Source organism: Gobio gobio, assembly GCF_949357685.1.
Source record: "Gobio gobio genome assembly, chromosome: 4".
Taxonomy (NCBI): Eukaryota; Metazoa; Chordata; class Actinopteri; order Cypriniformes; family Gobionidae; genus Gobio; species Gobio gobio.
In genome coordinates, this window is record NC_137100.1 from 44,504,498 (window position 1) to 44,521,779 (window position 17,282).

General features: G+C 36.0%; 2 protein-coding genes across 6 annotated transcripts in view; one reads left to right on the forward strand and one right to left on the reverse strand.

Annotated features, from left to right (window-relative positions):
• slc4a5a (solute carrier family 4 member 5a) overlaps nucleotides 1–11,844 on the forward strand; it is a 52,204-nt gene extending 40,360 nt beyond the window's left edge. Inside the window, exons 16-26 of one of the 2 annotated variants that reach the window (XM_079815574.1) lie at nucleotides 185–219; nucleotides 598–789; nucleotides 3,121–3,234; nucleotides 3,377–3,538; nucleotides 3,611–3,789; nucleotides 4,359–4,431; nucleotides 5,746–5,814; nucleotides 7,773–7,946; nucleotides 8,224–8,394; nucleotides 8,647–8,702; nucleotides 10,978–11,844. In XM_079815574.1, coding sequence (XP_079671700.1) covers nucleotides 185–219; nucleotides 598–789; nucleotides 3,121–3,234; nucleotides 3,377–3,538; nucleotides 3,611–3,789; nucleotides 4,359–4,431; nucleotides 5,746–5,814; nucleotides 7,773–7,946; nucleotides 8,224–8,394; nucleotides 8,647–8,702; nucleotides 10,978–11,158 — 1,406 coding nt within the window. In that variant the 3' untranslated portion in view covers nucleotides 11,159–11,844. Of the gene's footprint in view, nucleotides 1–184; nucleotides 220–597; nucleotides 790–3,120; nucleotides 3,235–3,376; nucleotides 3,539–3,610; nucleotides 3,790–4,358; nucleotides 4,432–5,745; nucleotides 5,815–7,772; nucleotides 7,947–8,223; nucleotides 8,395–8,646; nucleotides 9,204–10,977 lie in introns of those variants that run through there. The other variant, XM_079815575.1, reaches the window with a different exon arrangement.
• On the reverse strand, nucleotides 10,504–17,218 carry ogfod2 (2-oxoglutarate and iron-dependent oxygenase domain containing 2). 4 transcript variants are annotated; one of them, XM_079815578.1, is made up of 8 exons: nucleotides 16,974–17,159; nucleotides 16,831–16,887; nucleotides 16,625–16,735; nucleotides 16,444–16,543; nucleotides 16,214–16,338; nucleotides 15,801–16,058; nucleotides 12,419–12,590; nucleotides 10,504–11,105 (listed from the first exon to the last, which is right to left on the reverse strand). In XM_079815578.1, exons 1-8 carry the CDS (start codon nucleotides 17,085–17,087, stop codon nucleotides 11,083–11,085), a joined length of 960 nt encoding a protein of 319 aa, XP_079671704.1. In that variant the 5' UTR covers nucleotides 17,088–17,159; the 3' UTR covers nucleotides 10,504–11,082. The 4 variants fall into 4 exon arrangements, with proteins under 4 accessions (XP_079671704.1, XP_079671705.1, XP_079671703.1 ...); XM_079815579.1 differs by lacking the exon at nucleotides 10,504–11,105 and adding an exon at nucleotides 17,173–17,218 and having other exon boundaries at nucleotides 11,682–12,590; nucleotides 16,974–17,052; XM_079815577.1 differs by lacking the exon at nucleotides 10,504–11,105 and having other exon boundaries at nucleotides 11,682–12,590; nucleotides 16,974–17,052; nucleotides 17,151–17,212.
• Between the last annotated feature and the right edge of the window lie 64 nt (nucleotides 17,219–17,282).

The following is a 17,282-nucleotide window of genomic DNA, read 5'->3' on the forward strand; positions in this document are numbered from 1 at the left end:
GTTTCAAAAACCAAATGAAAAGTTTAGTGGGGCTACACCTGCAGTCATTTACATTTGCCAAAGCTGGCTGGATAAATCCTCCTAACAAAGTGTTATTCAGATTTCCATTTGTTCTGCTCATTTTCCTCTCTGATTCTCCCTTTCTCTGTTTGTTCAGTGGCACCAATGATCTTCGATGTTGTAGTCCCAGTGCCAGATAATTCCTCTGCTCTCTTTGGTGTAAGTGCCTATTGTCTTCACCTCACTCACATCTGTTTTAACATTTGTGTTGGCATGACCTCAGATTAGATTACAGCCTTTGAATCCACTGTATTTGAACTAACTATCTCTGATTTTATAGCCCACAATAATATTTTGTGTTTTTGTATTATGCCATAATAAGTGAATCTAATTAGTTTAATTAAAACGGTTCCTTTCTTACTGATCTTTCCTGCAGTATTACTCTGTTTTTGGTCCTGTCCTGTTTTATTATCTCTTTTTCTCTTTTTTGCCATTTATCCACCACACAACCCTTCCATCCTTTGCTTTGTCTAAATTCCTCCCTCCTATCCCTGATTTGTACCTTTTTTTCCCTCTGCGTTTCTCCCATCTTCTCAGTTAAACGTAACAGCTCTGGACTGGACTCAGTTGAGTAAGAAGGAATGTGTGAAATATGGGGGCTCACTGGTGGGAAAAACCTGCAAGTATGTTCCAGATCTTGCTCTCATGTCCTTCATTTTGTTCTTCGGGACCTACACTATGACTGTCACTCTGAAGAAGTTCAAATTCAGTCGCTACTTTCCCACAAAGGTAAGACCAGTGAAGACCCTAGACCTTAGACATCCTTTCCTCTTTTATGTCAAAACCTTGAGTCTGTCTATATCTTGTTAAAGAAAAGTTGTCTGTCTCTAACTTTTATTCTGCATTTTACTAATTACTTATGGGATTTAGTAAGATCAGTAGGATCTTTCTTGGTGTTAGATCAATCAAAAGCGCTTTATACCTGCAAAATCACGAAAGGTGAACAAAGTGATGTGGGTTTAATCATGCATGTGACACAAAACTTATTATGTTTATTTAAAGCATATATTTATGCTATGCACTTTTTACATGCATGTTTTAAGAGTATAAGAAAGAGTATAGTTTTCCATATATTATTAGTATTGTTGTTTATTATTATTTACACCTTGAGTACAGGAGTCATGTGACTACAACATCCTTTATGCGTTCTGTTAAAAGACGCTTGACAGATTTGGTTGGATCTTTCAAATAGACAAAAGAAAAGTTTGGAAACCTAAACTTGTATTTATTGCATTAACAACAAAATCAGTCTCACAGTTTCATATCTGAATCATGAAACAATGCTTGATCACGCGGTATAAACGCTGACTGTTGCAGTCCTTAATACATTTTGTATTGCGTGTATATAGTGTCTTATATACAGTATAGTGACAAATTAATTTAGTCTATTGCTACATCTGAAATCGCATACTGTTTGAGTCGGTACAACATTTGAATTTGAACTTACTTTGCGACAGTTCAAAAAAGTATGTTCTACATTGTGTGAATGAAATGTTGTTACTGTCACGTGACCTACCAGCGTCAGTTGCGTCGCCCCGTGTCCTTATGGGATAGTAATGTAATTGTATTTCCTTTGTGTTTCTACCCTTTAGAAGCTCCTTTAAAGGCGCTATAGAAAATAAAGTTATCATTATTATAGTAAAGTGTCCAAATGCGCACTTTAGTGGGGATTTTTCGCCTACTGTTTTTTCAATACTATGAATTCGGACATACTACACTTTTGGTGTACTATATAGTATGGAATTATTCGATTTCGGATGCAGTGTATGTGTTTGGAAGCATGCATCATTCTCTCAGTCTCTGAGTGCAAGCGCTGATGAATTGAGAAATCCACTTTTCCTTGAGCTTTTGATATATAAAAGGTCATGATAATATAAGAATATCCTGTAAGTTTCAGAGCTGGAAACGTCCTTGTTAGTCAAAGAAAAGCTTGTATAGACACCAGGCCCAGCAAACAATCAATCTCAGAATGCGGAGGCTATTACGTAAGAGTTTAGTGAAGCACCGCCTCAACAGAAGAAGAACAACGCCTGATTCTGTAGCCCCGCCCACCGACTGACAGCTAAGAACAGCATAGAGCTAAACAGCATCGAATCGAATAAGCTTTTCGGATTACAATATTATGAATGCATGGATGAACTCACGTGGGGAAGACATTGCACGTATGTTCATTTAAACACGGATTTGTTCGTAAACCAGACTGGATTTGCAGAGAGGATGAGATTACATGAACGAAGAAGCAACACACTAATGTGAGTAAAACATGTCTTTTATATGCGATAGTATTGCATTGTTACGGATAGTATTGGTTATCTGACTGAAGCACGCTGTCACAGGCTGGAGAATACTTTATTTGTGGTGTTCTTGGTTCATTACGTTGTTGATGTGCGTTGTTCACTCTCTTGACTTGATATTTAAAAGGCCCGCCCACCGCGTGTGTGTGTGTGTGTGTACGGTTCGCGGTTATATTCATCAATCGGCGGGCCAAGTAACGTTGATAAAATTCCAATCAATCACGGGTGGATGAGAGATGAATCATAGTGTTTGTTCGATAAAGACATTTAGCGAGCCCTGGCTGTGGGCTGGGAGATTCATTCCGGTTGCCGTTTGCCACACGCTGTCACTGACAGGGGGAGAAGAAGCTCATTAAATATGCAAATCTTATCCAATCCTAGCCTTGAGCGTTTACTTCCAAGTCTTCAGTGCGGCACGCCCATCAAAACCGACCGTGTCTTTAGAGAGGCTCAAAACCATGGCAGAAAATAGCCTATTACTTATTCATTATGATGTTTTTGAATGTAAAAACCACACAAACGTCATAAGTTGACCTCATACAACAGTATAATTTTTTTTAAAAAGCCAGTTCATGACCCCTTTAAATAAATAAATAACTCTTTAGTGATCTTGTGTTGACATTCATTCCAGCATTCAAAACTGCGTAATTCATAGAACGGTGGCAGATTTGCAGACCAGTATATTAACCGTATCTCTTCAACAATATTGTGCTATATTTCTGTAGCTGTTTTATTCATTCTTTCAATATATTTTGTTTCTATCAAGCTGAGGAAGTTAATTAGTGACTTCTCCATCTTCATGTCCATCATGACGTTTGTGGGACTGGACATGCTTATAGGTTTGAAAACACCCAAACTCATTGTGCCCACAGAGTTCAAGGTGAGAGTAAATGAAGTTCAACTCACATGTTCTGGAGAATGAAACTGATCTTGATTTTTTTTTTTGTGTGACTTTTTAATAAAGCTTCCTCTTTAGTTTTTCCTCAAAGATGTATTGGTTATTTTGTTTTCAAATCATGTAGCCCACACGCCCCGACCGGGGTTGGTTTGTGATGCCATTCGGAAAGAATCCGTGGTGGGTTTACCTGGCAAGCTCTGTCCCTGCTCTCCTCGTAACTATCCTCATCTTCATGGATCAGCAGATCAGTGCTGTCATCGTCAACCGCAAGGAAAATAAGTTAAAGGTATCCATGCAGTGAGCAGATGTTTTTTATTTCCATTGACTTTTCCTCACATTCCCTATCTGTTTGTTACAGAAAGGTTGCGGATATCACCTGGATCTACTGTGGGTGGGCTTTCTGATGGCAGCCTGCTCTTTTATGGGCCTGCCGTGGTATGTGGCGGCCACTGTCATTTCCATCGCTCACATTGACTCGCTGAAGATGGAGAGCGAGTCTAGTGCTCCAGGGGAACAGCCGCAGTTCCTGGGTGTGAGGTGAGACAGACATAGCAACCATTGCTGGTCTCAAACTGATAGCGTTTCTGATTGGCTCTATACAGAAAAGACAAAAGTGATTTTTAGCTTATGACATTAAGTATTTTCTTTAATAAAAGCCATAAATTATAAAATGGTTATTGATGGTGGGCTATCAAAACGTATTACAAAAGCAACTTATTACTTGATTGTCATGAAATATAATTTACATGAGCAGGTGGACCACATTTATATCCAAATAGTAATTAATTTACATGGAACAGAAGCCAAACCTCAAAATGTAGCCGTATAGTGCTTAAATCTTTTGGATACAGTCAGAATCACTGAAATACTTTTATGTAGCCTGTTTACATGTCTTGTGTAAATCGGGCAGTGACAAATGTTATGTTTAAGAATTTATATGCCTACTAAAAATGTTTGCTTAAGAGGCTGCCAGAGAAAGTAGCTACTTTATTATTGTGCACAGTATAGTTAAAACACAAATACATAGAATAAAATTGTGTTCAGTACATATATCACAGTTCTCTACTCACAGTGTCTTTTTTGTTCTGCTTCTCTTCCAATTACAGAGAACAAAGACTGACAGGAATCCTGGTGTTTGTGATGACAGGAGTGTCTATCTTCTTGGCCCCCATCCTGCAAGTGAGCTTGTTGAAATGACAGAGATAATTAATACTGACTTGACCTATCATTTATGGTAGATTAGCTATTATTTAAAAAAAAATAAAAAATTCTATGAGGATGTCTGTATGATCTACTCTGCTTCAGCTGTACTATCTCAAATGGGTAAAGAGCAAACTAATGTTATGTATGCTACCGTTCAAAATATTTTTTTTATGTATTTGAAATGAGTCTCTTATGCTCAACAAGGCTGCAATTATTTGATCAAAAATACAATAAAAACAGTCATTTTTAAAAAATATTATTGTACAATTAAAAAAACAGTTTTCCATTTTAATATATTACAAAATGTAATTTATGCATGTGATGGCAAAGCTGAATTTCCAGCATCATTACTCCAGGCTTTAGTGTCACATGATCCTTCAGAAATCATTCTAATATGCTGATTTGCTGCTCAAGAAACATTTCTTTTTATAATCACAGTTGAAAAATTTTTTTTTTTGTGAAATCTGATCATTTGCCCTCAGGATTCTTCAAATCGAAAGTTTAAAAGAACAGTATATATTTTAAATATAGTTTTTTTGTCTCTACTGTCACTTGTGATCAATTTAATGCATTCTTGCATATCATTATTAATCTTACTGACCCCGAACTTTTGGACATTAAAATTGTATGTATTTACTTAAAATACTCTGAATTTCTAAAACAGTTAAAGCGAACATAGAATATCAACCAGAAAGTCATCTTCAATTGGTCAGATGAAATTATACGTAATGGCCATGGCATTCAAAATTTTTTTTTTGTAATTTTATTATTAGTATTCATGTGACTTTAAATGCAGTTGAAATGTTTTTAAAGGTCAAACATTCTTAGAAAACCTTGATAAAACCAACAGTTAAAAAATGTAAGGAAGCACTTCCAAAGGCAGTAAGTTCACTATTTTGTTAAAATTGTGCAAAAGCAAGCTACATCTGTTTCTCTGAAATTAATTTTACTTCCATAATCTGGTGAATCTGAAAAAAAAGGCTGGGTTTTACTCATCAGTAAACTGATTGAATTGTGTAAAGTGGCCTTTACATACTGTACCATAATGGAGCCAGACTGAGAATGTGAGTTCTCTTAAACAATGATTAAATGGCTATTTGGCTACTGGTTAACATTATATAATAGCCCACATTACTTTTTAATAAATAAAAAATATTTAAACAAGGTGATGTTTATTATATTATAAATGTTATATGATTAAATAAGGTCAGTTTTGTCTTCAATTTGACTTTAAGTGTGACTGCTGTAGCTTTGGCATCTGAAGTGTACTTTTTTTTTTTCTGTTTATAGTTCATTCCAATGCCAGTCTTGTATGGAGTGTTCCTCTACATGGGTGTCGCTTCCCTCAGTGGCATCCAAGTAAGTACCTTTAGGGATATAACATTTTCAAACTCCTTTTCCTTCACCTCACAGCTATTACTGAACTTTTCGGAACAACTCTGATCGCCAGTGTACTTTTATGGTTTTTGACATTGCTAAGTTTTAATATCATACCAAACTATACAAGGAAAACATCACAAGCTGCACTCGGAGTGTGAATGTAACACTCATTTGTATGCACACTACAACTGTGTTTAGTGATTAGAAATGAGTGATTTCTCCACACTGTGACAGTGCAGGGTAAGAAGTGTGGTGTTGTGGGAATGGATATTTGCATGCTGGCTGGGTTTACTGAGGCAATTTTGAGCTGCATTTAGATGAAGCTGTCAGACTGCAGTGAACATCCACCCTCTTGAGTAGCTTGGCAGTGGCCAGGTGCTTCTTTACTGTGCTCTAGTAATGTAGTTTAATGTCAGCTAGAGAACAGGAGGGGGACAATAGCAAAATGATGGACCTTGTGCGGAGACTGTAACTACATACTGAATGAATACAAACGTATTTAAAGGGTTAGTTCACCCAAAAATTTAAATCCTGTCATTAATTACTTCATAACATTTAGATTGAACAACTGTAGTCACATGGACTATTTTAACAATGTCTACCTTTCTGGCCTTGAAAGTGGTGATTGTGTTGCAGTCTATGTGGAGTCAGAAAGCTCTCGGATTTCATAAAAAACATCTTAATTTGTATTCCAAAGATGAACGAGTTTAGTCTTACGAGCTTAGAACGACACGAGGGTGAGTTAATGACAGCATTTTAATTTTTGGGTGAACTAACCCTTTAAGTTCTTGTTACTTTGAGGCTAAATGCTTAAAAGCTGATGTTGTCTTTAAACATTAAAGTTCTCTTCTTTTCTATGTGGCAAGCTGTGGCATATGAATTCATAATTGTCTTAAGTGAGGTAAAATAATGGACTAAAAATGAAGGCAGAAAAAAAATCATGTTTAAAAGAAGTTTATTTACTCATCCTGTCATTTCAAACCTGAATGACTTTCTTGTTTCTGACTTTCTTGATTTCAAGCTTCAAAAAGGACACAAACACATCATGAAAGTCATCCATATGACTGTGCGCTACATTTAAATTCTTCTAAAGCTATAAAGTTGTTATTCACTAATAATCTTCCCCTCAAATGATCTGCAACCAGATCAAGCCAGTCGAGAACCAGATCCATCCCTTTTGTGAACAAATCATTTTGTAAAGTGAATTGGATATTAATTGAAAAGGTTTGACTTTTAGAGCTAAACAAGCCTGGTCCTCATTCACTTTCATCAGCTTGAAAAGGGTCATTTGGGTTTGGAATGACACGAGGGTGAGTAAATAATGACAGATTTTTTTTCCCACTGCATATCTAATCAAACATTTTGGGTACTGAATGAGATTAGCCTCATTTATAACTATCCACTATCTATGACAAATGATAGACATAATCAATCATCTTTTTTTACTGTAAATAGTCAGTAAAATGCATCAGTAATAACTCAAGTGTTACCTAGTCACTCTGCAGGAACTACTAGTGATGTGGACCATTATTTTGAAGTGAAAAACATCTTTTTCACTTTAAAAATTATGGTCCGGATCACTAGTAGTTCTCAAAGAGTGACACTTGAATAATTAGTGATGCATTTTATGACCACGTTGAGAGTAAAAAAAGATTAATGTTGTGGTTAGTAATTCTTTAGTAATTCTTTATAATTTGTCATAGTTAGTTATTAGTTCTTAATGAGACATATCTGATTCAGTAGTTATTCCTAATAAGGAACTATCTCAGTCCTAAATTTGATATTACATACTGATTAGTCTTGTTTCCATATTAGTTAGTAGTAGTAGCTGAAGTGTTAATGTAGTACTACTCATTTGTCCTGAATTACTTCCTGCATAGTTACCTATTAATGATGGACCATTTTTCTAAAGTGTTACCTCATTTTGCCTTTCATAGTTCTGGGATAGGATCAAACTGATCATGATGCCAGCAAAACACCAGCCAGACTTTTCATACCTGCGTCACGTACCGCTGAGGAGAGTCCACCTGTTCACACTGGTGCAGATTGTGTGCTTAGCTGTTCTCTGGATCCTTAAATCCACATTCCTCGCTATCATCTTCCCAGTCATGGTATGGTAACATATTACATTGACACAAATAATCCCGTAAGCACTGATGTAGATCATGACTCATAAAACAATATTAGTTTCAATAAAGCTTTCTGAATGTAATCTATTTAGTAAGGGATCATTGTACTTTGTAGTTCAATCACGTTGTGAAAAGGCCGCTCTGTTCATCAACTGAATTTCCAACGGTCTGTGATTTAGTGAATGATGTAATTCACTTCTCAAGGTTTTTAAGGACAGGAAAGATACAAATAAACCGTTTCCGTCTCTCGATCCCTCAGATTCTTGGTCTCATGGTGGTAAGAAAGCTGTTGGACATGGTCTTCTCTCAACATGATCTGGCATGGGTGGACGATCTCTTGCCTGGGAAGGAAAAGAAGAAAAAGGAGGAAGACAAGAAGACCACCAAGAAGGACAAAAAGAAAGGCAAAGCAGGGGATGACTGTGAAGAAGTAAGTGTTTCAATAGCCTGAAAACTCAGAGGCAGATACCCAGGCTGCTATGATTTAAATGAGAGATTGCAGACTTGACTAGTCATCTTTGGTCTTCACCCAAAAATGGTCTATATTTCAATGATAGTTGAGATCCACTATTGCATTGTGTTTCACTGGTGCCACCTTCTGGTGGAGAAGAGCCTCATGAGTGTAAAGTTGACACATTCTGCACATGCATATACTTATCTTCCTCTATTCTTTGGCCCACAGGACAAGTACCAACCTTATACAAACTGCTCCCCCAGTGATTCAGACTTGGATCGCAGGTACTGTGTGCTCAAACTACACGTTCCCTACCGTGACCTCCTACAGGCGCCAGACTCCAACTCAGAGTGGGCGGCACGATGCCAACCAGGCAGTTACTACCACTGATACTGACTTTATTAGATTTTAAAAATGAGCATTTCCACTCACTACCACTCGACATTTAATGATACTAAATATTGCATTGATATTTACATAGAAGTAGAGGACATAGTTGAGAGGCAGCTCAGAATATTAAATGTATAACTGCTAAGACCAATAAAATGGTCATGCAAGCCCCTGTATACAGTATTTTGCCATACATTATTTGAGTATTTACCTATAGATTTTTGCCTTGCCATGCGCTTTGAAGCAATGCAGATAGAATTGTTGTCATGCATCCACCAGTATTTTACTTTGCATTCTGTTCTAAAAAAAAAAATTGTAATTTATGTTATGCATATGTGTTTGCTTACATTTTCACACCCAAAGAAACACATAAATAATAATTAATTAACTTGCATAATAGATGTGCGTACAGTTTCCGTTTATTTTCCTGAAATACTGGCAAAGACGCCAGTGAGAAAAGTTATTTGAATAAATATATTGTACCCTACTTTTTTTTTTTTTGCAAGCTTTCCAAAAGCATTACATTTTTAGTTGATATAAAGTGATTAATGTAACAATGTATTTTACTTCTTTCAAGGAATTTTGGTTGTTTCTTTCTCCAGTGTGATTGTGGTCCCAATAAGAGTGCTTATACAGAATAACTCCGTGCTTGTACCAGATTTTCTAAGTTGTTTTTTGTTTTGTTTGTTTTTTTGCTTTATGAAGGTTTCCCAGCCTGGTTTCTCTCACACTATCTCCACAACCTATTAACTTATCCAAACGCATTCCTCTGTATCACTCTGATGTAGTAATGTAAAATCTGCTGGGTTTCATGTCTGCATTGCTGTTCAGGGGGCATGGTTTGGATGAAGTGTTCACTTTAACAAAGGTTGATTTTACATTTACAGACGCTTTAGCAGATGCTTTTATCCAAAGCGACTTACAAATAAGGAGAGCAATAGAAGCAATCAAGCCAACAATATGCAAGTGCTGTAACTAGTTCCAGTTAGTCTAGTACACGTAGCAAGTTTTGAGAATAGTGCAAATATTAATGGGACTTTGTTATCATTAGTTATTGCATTAGGTATTATAACTTTTTTTATTTTTTTTATTTAGGATAATATTAATTTATATACTATTGTTCATAATAGTCTTCATAATAATTATTTTGTATTTTCTATATGCAATAGCTTTGTACTACTGTTCAAATGTTTGAGGTCAGTAAGTTTTTGTTTTAAATTAATACTTTTCTCAGCAAAGACATTAAACTGATCAAAACTGACAGTAAAGATTTTTACATTTTATATATATATATATATATATATATATATATATATATATATATATATATATATATATATATATATATATATATATATATATATATATATATATATATATATATATATATATATATATATATATATATATATATATATATATATATATATAATGCTCTTCATAGTAATAAAAACCAATCCTGAAAACATTAAGCAGCAGAACTTATTAATATTTAAACAAACCAGCTAATATGATTTCTGAAGGATCTGGGCTGCTGAAAATTCAGCTTTTCCATATAATACATTATATTTTAAAATGTATATATAAAAAAAATAGAAAGCCGTTATCAATATTACTTTCGTTGCTGTATTTTTGATCAAATAAATGCTGCCTTTATGAAAAAAAAAGACTTCTTTTATTTTAAATATTTTTTTTAAATCATACCAACCTTTTTTTTTAACATTCCTGTCAAAAAAATGTATGTATTACTTTATATATGGTATATTTAAATTTTAAAAATGTATTAGTAATGTCTAACGTAGAAATGAACATTAACCGATTCCCAAAATTATTTTATGATTCCTAATGCATTAACTAATGTTAAAGTAGAACCTAAAGGTTAATTGCCCTAGTAATTATTCAAACACTTTAGTTATCTCCTTAACGCATAATATGAAACACTTAGGATATCATACTGAGCCTTTTTTCTGATTTGGGTGTGCCCTGATCCCAAATCTTTCCCCTGGAACATTTGTGCAGTCACACTGTCTCTGTCACCTGCATCAATAATCTTAATACAGACTTCCTGCTTCCCATCCTGATACTCAGCTGTACCTCCTCCCTGTCATAACCCTCTCCTCTTACTCCTCCTCCTCCTCACTCTTGTAACTGGAAGTTGCCATTCCACAGCATCACTCTGCACCTGAAGATCTCCTGTCCGTCGTCCCCGGCGATGCCACTGGCCAGAGGGATGTCTTGCCCCGTGCCCCAAGTGAAGATTGAGATGGAGTCGGACTACGACGACGCCGATATTAACCCTAGAGGCAGACACAGGGATCACAGGGACATGAGCAGTGAAACAACACTATAATGTCGAATCTCCAGTTGTGGAACTGTGAACAGTGTGGAACATTGGACACTCCGTCTCAGCTTGTTTGAAGCTCCCGTGTTGCTAATACACATGTTCATGTTTAACTTATGATACAGAGTGGATCAGACAGCACTTTATAGCACGGTAAACCGAGTGTTGATTTATGCTATATATGCATCAAACATGGGTTTTGTTTGTTATTTTAAAAAGCCAAATGAATTAAAAAGTGCTGCAAATGCAGTCAATTTTACTAAATGGAATCAGTATAACACCATAGATAATGTGAAAACTAGATCAACATTATTTTCAAGATTCCAGTATCTTTGATATGAGGATTACATGGATTAACAATTATGATTTTGTTTTCCCCTATAACTGATTATACCTCTGGGTCTAGTAGCGTTTCCTTTCTCCGAAGCCATGCTTTCCCTTGCTTTCCCTTTCTTTCCCTGCTTATAACACTCAAAAAAAAGAAAGTTGGGGAAAAGAAACAACCAAAAAAAAAAAAGAATTAATAATTGAAACCTTTTGATTTTGGCCTTTTATTTTATTTGCTTGAACGTTTCAGAATGTTTGTGTGAGCTGTGTTAGTGGGATGTTTTGTCTGTATTTTTATATTCTGTTGCACGGATATGTGAAACTGGGCAGGTTGCAAATGATGGATGTTTGCTGACATGAGATTTGACAAAAAAAAAGAACTGTTTTAAGGTGCAATAATTCCTTCTCCTGACAACTTGAATTCTAGTAAAATTTTTAAAATGAAGATTAAAAGTATTTATTGAAATTAATGTTTTTGTACATATAAGCCATATACATTAGAATGTTTTTTTGTTTATCATATTTTATTGTACATCTCACATCCCTTGTATAATTCATCCTAAGATAAGACATTGACTAAAATAGCAGGCTTAAAACCACTACATGTACAATCAATTCACTATTTAATCAGGTAATTTGCAGTCAAAATTACCCAAGAACATAAAGCACCTTTGGTTACTGATTTTGAAAAAGGCACACTTATCCTGATTACCTAAGTACTGTAGCCTGACAAGCCAGACCCACATCAAGATGTTGGAGTTAGGGTGCGTCTAGATTTCTAGGCTAAAAGTACTGAGCAAAGGTAAAACCATAAATTAGACAAAAACAGCACTGAAAAACATCATGTTAAAGAACATGACACATTCCTACTAGTGTCATCATCAGGGTTCATGGTGAAGCCATCACTGAATCCGTTACTCTCCACTAGCGTGGGTCTCTTACCACACATAGGGCAGAGTTTGTTCCTCTCACGTGAAGCTCGCATCCATATGATCAGGTTCCAGCGTGTGCCTGAAGAGATAGGCAGAGCGCCGTGCATGTGCTGACCCCTGTGAAGCAGACCCTCAGTTACGTGATGCTCCACTTCCACACACTCCGTCTCACTCAGAGGCACCTAGGACAAACGCACACAATTCAGGACACTGTAAATACATCTTTAACGTGCATTACTAGGCTGCATGCTTGTGCTGCCCAGTGTTTCATCCAAAACTCTCAGTGTATTTGTAAAGTAAACTAATGTGTTCTATAATCATGAAATAAAATCTCTTCTTGAATAATTTGTTTGCTTGCTCTTTTAGGGTAGTTGAATGGGGAATGTGATAATTCTATATTTATAGACTGATTTATACTAATTTGTGTGTGAAAAAAATATTAGGGATGATATTATGAAGTTATTATGTGGTAAATAATTGCCATTTATAGTCGGTGACATAAGCAAATATTTATAAAATGCCTATTTAAAAAAAATCTATAAATGTATTATAAAAAACATAAAATATTAAATCTAGAAAAATTTCAGAATTGACTATATTTTTTTCTTCTTATAATTAGAGTATAGTTTAATGTAGAAACCTTAATATTGACATATTAAGCCATATGACATGAACCTTAAATTAACATTTTAGCACCACCCCACCCCCAACAATATATATATATATATACACACTGATCAGGCATTATGACCACCTTTCTAATATTGTGTTGGTCCCCCTTTTGTTGCCAAAACAGCCCTGACCCGTTGAGGCATGGACTCCACTTGACCCCTGAAGGTGTGCTGTGGTATTTGGCACAAGAATTTAGCAGCAGATCCTTTAAGTCCTATAAGTTGCGAGGTGAGGCCTCCATGGATCAGACTTGTTTGTTCAGCGCATCCCACAGATGTTCGATTGGATTAAGATCTGGGGAATTTGGGAGATATATCCAGCCGCAGCCCCGCAGCACACCAGTTTCAGAACCCCATCCACAGAACCGGAAGTGAGCGGCGCTACCCATACACGTTGTTATCATATGGATTTTAATCGGATCGATGTCTACAATATTTAACAACAATACTTTTAAATAAAGTTACTTTTCTATTCATATCCTTGAACAAGAGAAACATGTATTTAAGCCAGTGAGATGTGAACAGAAGCATGAAGGAGAATATGTTGAGTTGTGTGTGAACGAAAATAGAATCTTCACGTTTTATCATTAAAGCTTTTTTTGCATTTGTCAAAAGATATTTATTTGTGTTAATATTAAATAATTATTCACTAATAAAACATTAATTTTGTTTTCAGGGATGAAAAGACTTTCATATTTTCACGTCTTTCACGTTTTATCATTAAAGCTTTTTTGCATTTGTCAAAATATATTATTTGTCTTAATATTAAATAATTATTAATTAATAAAACGTATTCATTTCTTTTTCAGGGATGAAAACACTTTCATCTTTTCAAGTATTTCTGCAGAAATGCCATGATATGGGCTTAAGAGTCACAAGTTTTTGTGTTTTAAGATAACTTTTTTGCATGTTTTTATGTTTTATTATGTGCCGTTTAAATTCATAGTAAACCTATTATTTTAGAAATATTATATACATATATATAGATATTTATATATATATATATATATATATATATATATATATATATATATATATATATATATATATATATATATATTTTTTTTTTTTTTTTTTTTTTTTTTTTTTTTCAGAGAAACAGGTTTCAATTTAAGGCCTTGTATTAAATGGTTATTTTTATTTGACATTTGAAAAATAGAAATGTCACATTCTCTGTCTATTATTTTCAATCGAAATAATACAATTGAATATAGATTCAAATGGGAAACACTTTATAACATGTTACAAATGTATTAGGCCTAATATATTTTTAAAATAATTTTAAAAAAGTTTTAGTATTGTTGAAGTAACAATAAACTACAGTGTTTGTGTCCATTAGCATTAAATCTCATAGGCTATTTTCTGTCAGTATTATTTGTAACAACATGAATGTGAACGAAATAATACTAATATATCTATATTCAAATGGGAAACACTTTACAACATGTTATACAACTACTTTATTCATTGATATTAAGCATGATCAATAGGCTATGTTTTAAAATATTGATCATTGTACATCATGACATTGTTCATATTATATGAACAGAAAAGTAACTTTATTTAAAAGTATTGTTGTTAAATATTGTAGACATCGATCCGATCAAAATCCATGTGATAACAACTTATAAAAGAAAATTACATATATGGATAGCGCAACTATGACTGTTTAAGCCCAGCCCCTCACTTCCGGTTCTGTGGATGGGGTTCTGAAACTGGTGTGCTGCGGGGCTGCAGCTGGATACTATTGGAATTTGGAGGCCAATTCAACATCTCAAACTTCTTGTTGTGCTCCTCTAAACCATTCCTGAACCATTTTTGCTTTGTGGCAGGGCACATTATTCTGCTGAAAGAAGCCACAGCCACCAGGGAATACCGTTTCCATGAAAGGGTGTACATGGTCTGCAACAATGCTTAGGTATGTGGTACGTGTCAAAGTAACCTCCACATGGATGGCAGGACCCAAGGTTTCCCAGCAGAACATTGCCCAAAGCATCACACTGCTTCTGCTGGCTTGCCTTATTCCCATAGTGCATCCTGGCGCCATGTGTTTCCCAGGTAAGTGACGCACACGTACCCGGCCATCCACGCAATGTAAAAGAAAACGTGATTCATCAGACCATGCCACCTTCTTCCATTGCTCCGTGGTCCAGTTCTGATGCTCATGTGCCCACTGTTGGCGCTTTCGGCGGTGGACAGGGGCCAGCATGGGCACCCTAACTGGTCTGCGGCTATGCAGCCCCATACGCAACAAACTGCGATGCACTGTGTATTCTGACACCTTTCTATCAGAACCAGCATTAACTTCTTGAACAATTTGAGCTACAGTAGCTCGTCTGTTTGATCGGACCACGCGGGCCAGCCTTCACTCCCCACGTGCATCAATGAGCCTTGGCCACCCATGACCCTGTCGCCAGTTTACCACTGTTCCTTCCTTGGACCACTTTTGATAGATACTGACCACTGCAGACCGGGAACACCCCACAAGAGCTGCAGTTTTGGAGATGCTCTGACCCAGTCGTCTAGCCATCACAATTTGGCCCGACTCGCTCAAATCCTTACGTTTGCCCATTTTTCCCTGCTTCTAACACCTCAACTTTAAGAACTTTTTTTTTTTTTCTTAGTGTTATTCACTTTCACTTCACCTGTCAGTGGTCATAATGTTATGCCTGATCGGTGTATATACAGCTCTCTGTACATATATATAAGTCTTATAAGCACCTGTCTCATGTCTCCAAAGAACAAGTTCCCCTCTGTGAAGTCTTTTCCCAGGGATATATTTAGAGTGACTTCGGCGTTGTCGTAATGATAACAAAGTTCCAAGTCTTCACGCATAGCATACTTGACCACGAAAGCCTTGTGACTGTCCAGACAGCTTCCACCACAGTCGCTGTAGAGCAGAGTCGTGAGCGGACGCAGATAGACCTCCCTCAGTGGGGTGATGAAGCTCTCATCAAAGCCCAGTTCATTAAGAAGAATCTGAATTTGTTAAGAGATGTTAAATTATTGTTATTTTATTATTATTATTATTATGACTGGCATAAAACAAAGAACAACATTAGTCTGCATTTTGATGGCAATATCAATCACATGAGAACTGGATTAAGTGTATATTGATAAAAAAAAACTCTTGCCCCATAATTGTTCATGGTGTTCGGCCTGCCCTTTGGGGCATCAGACTGTTCAAAATGCTCCAGCTCTTCTATAAATTCCTTGCAGAATTCCTTTTGGAACACTGGGAATCTGAAGACTCTTGGTGCTGCAAAATATCCAATAAACAGAATTAGTTGACTTGTGATTTATCTCCCATGATTTGATGGTCAAAAGGTTTAAATTGGGATGACTGAGTAAAGAAGAAGCTCACCTGCTTCTCTCTGGATGAGTTTTAATAGTCCTTCCACGGTTGCATCACTTGAAGCACAGTATTTTATCATCTGCAAAAGCTCTGAGGCCAGGAATGATTCCTTGCAGAGGGCACATGATATTGCAGTATATCAATGAACGGGTTTGAATCATAGACTGCCCGTACTTCTGATTTTATGTACCTGTAGATTATAAACATGTTGATGAAGAGGTGTATAAATCTCCTTGATTGTAGCTGCTCTCTCTGCTGATTTCAATGTATGATTCTGGCGTCTCTCGATTTCTGCATGAATCTATAAATACACGACGGAGTAAATAACCGAACTCTGACAGCCTTGTTCGCCATCGTTACCGCAAGAGGGATTTCTGCTCTCGAGAGCTCACTCACCTTTCCAATCACGTCTTTGAACTGAGATTCAGACACACAGCCCAGGGATCTGAGGATCTTAAGCAAATGTCAACAGCGTTAAGAGAGAAATGGCAAAGTATTTAACATTAAGGCGTTAGCCAGTGTTTCCGTAGATCACTTACATTTTGATAATCCTTCTTGAACTGGCTTTCTGAGACGAATCGAACATGAAGTTTGTATTCTTCGAGAAAAATATTATCTCTGAAAATGCAACTGCATGTGTAAAATCTCTCCATGATGTAACTTATTCAGATCAATCCAATTCTAACTACATACTGTTATATATTTATATTTACGACCTTTGAAACATTTCGACCAGACCTGTTTGAAGTTGAGCTGTCAATCTGTTCAGAGCTCCGCCTACTTGGTGATTGTTTTGGAACAACCAGAAATATGTCCGTATAGAAACAAACGGCTTCGCTAATATCACT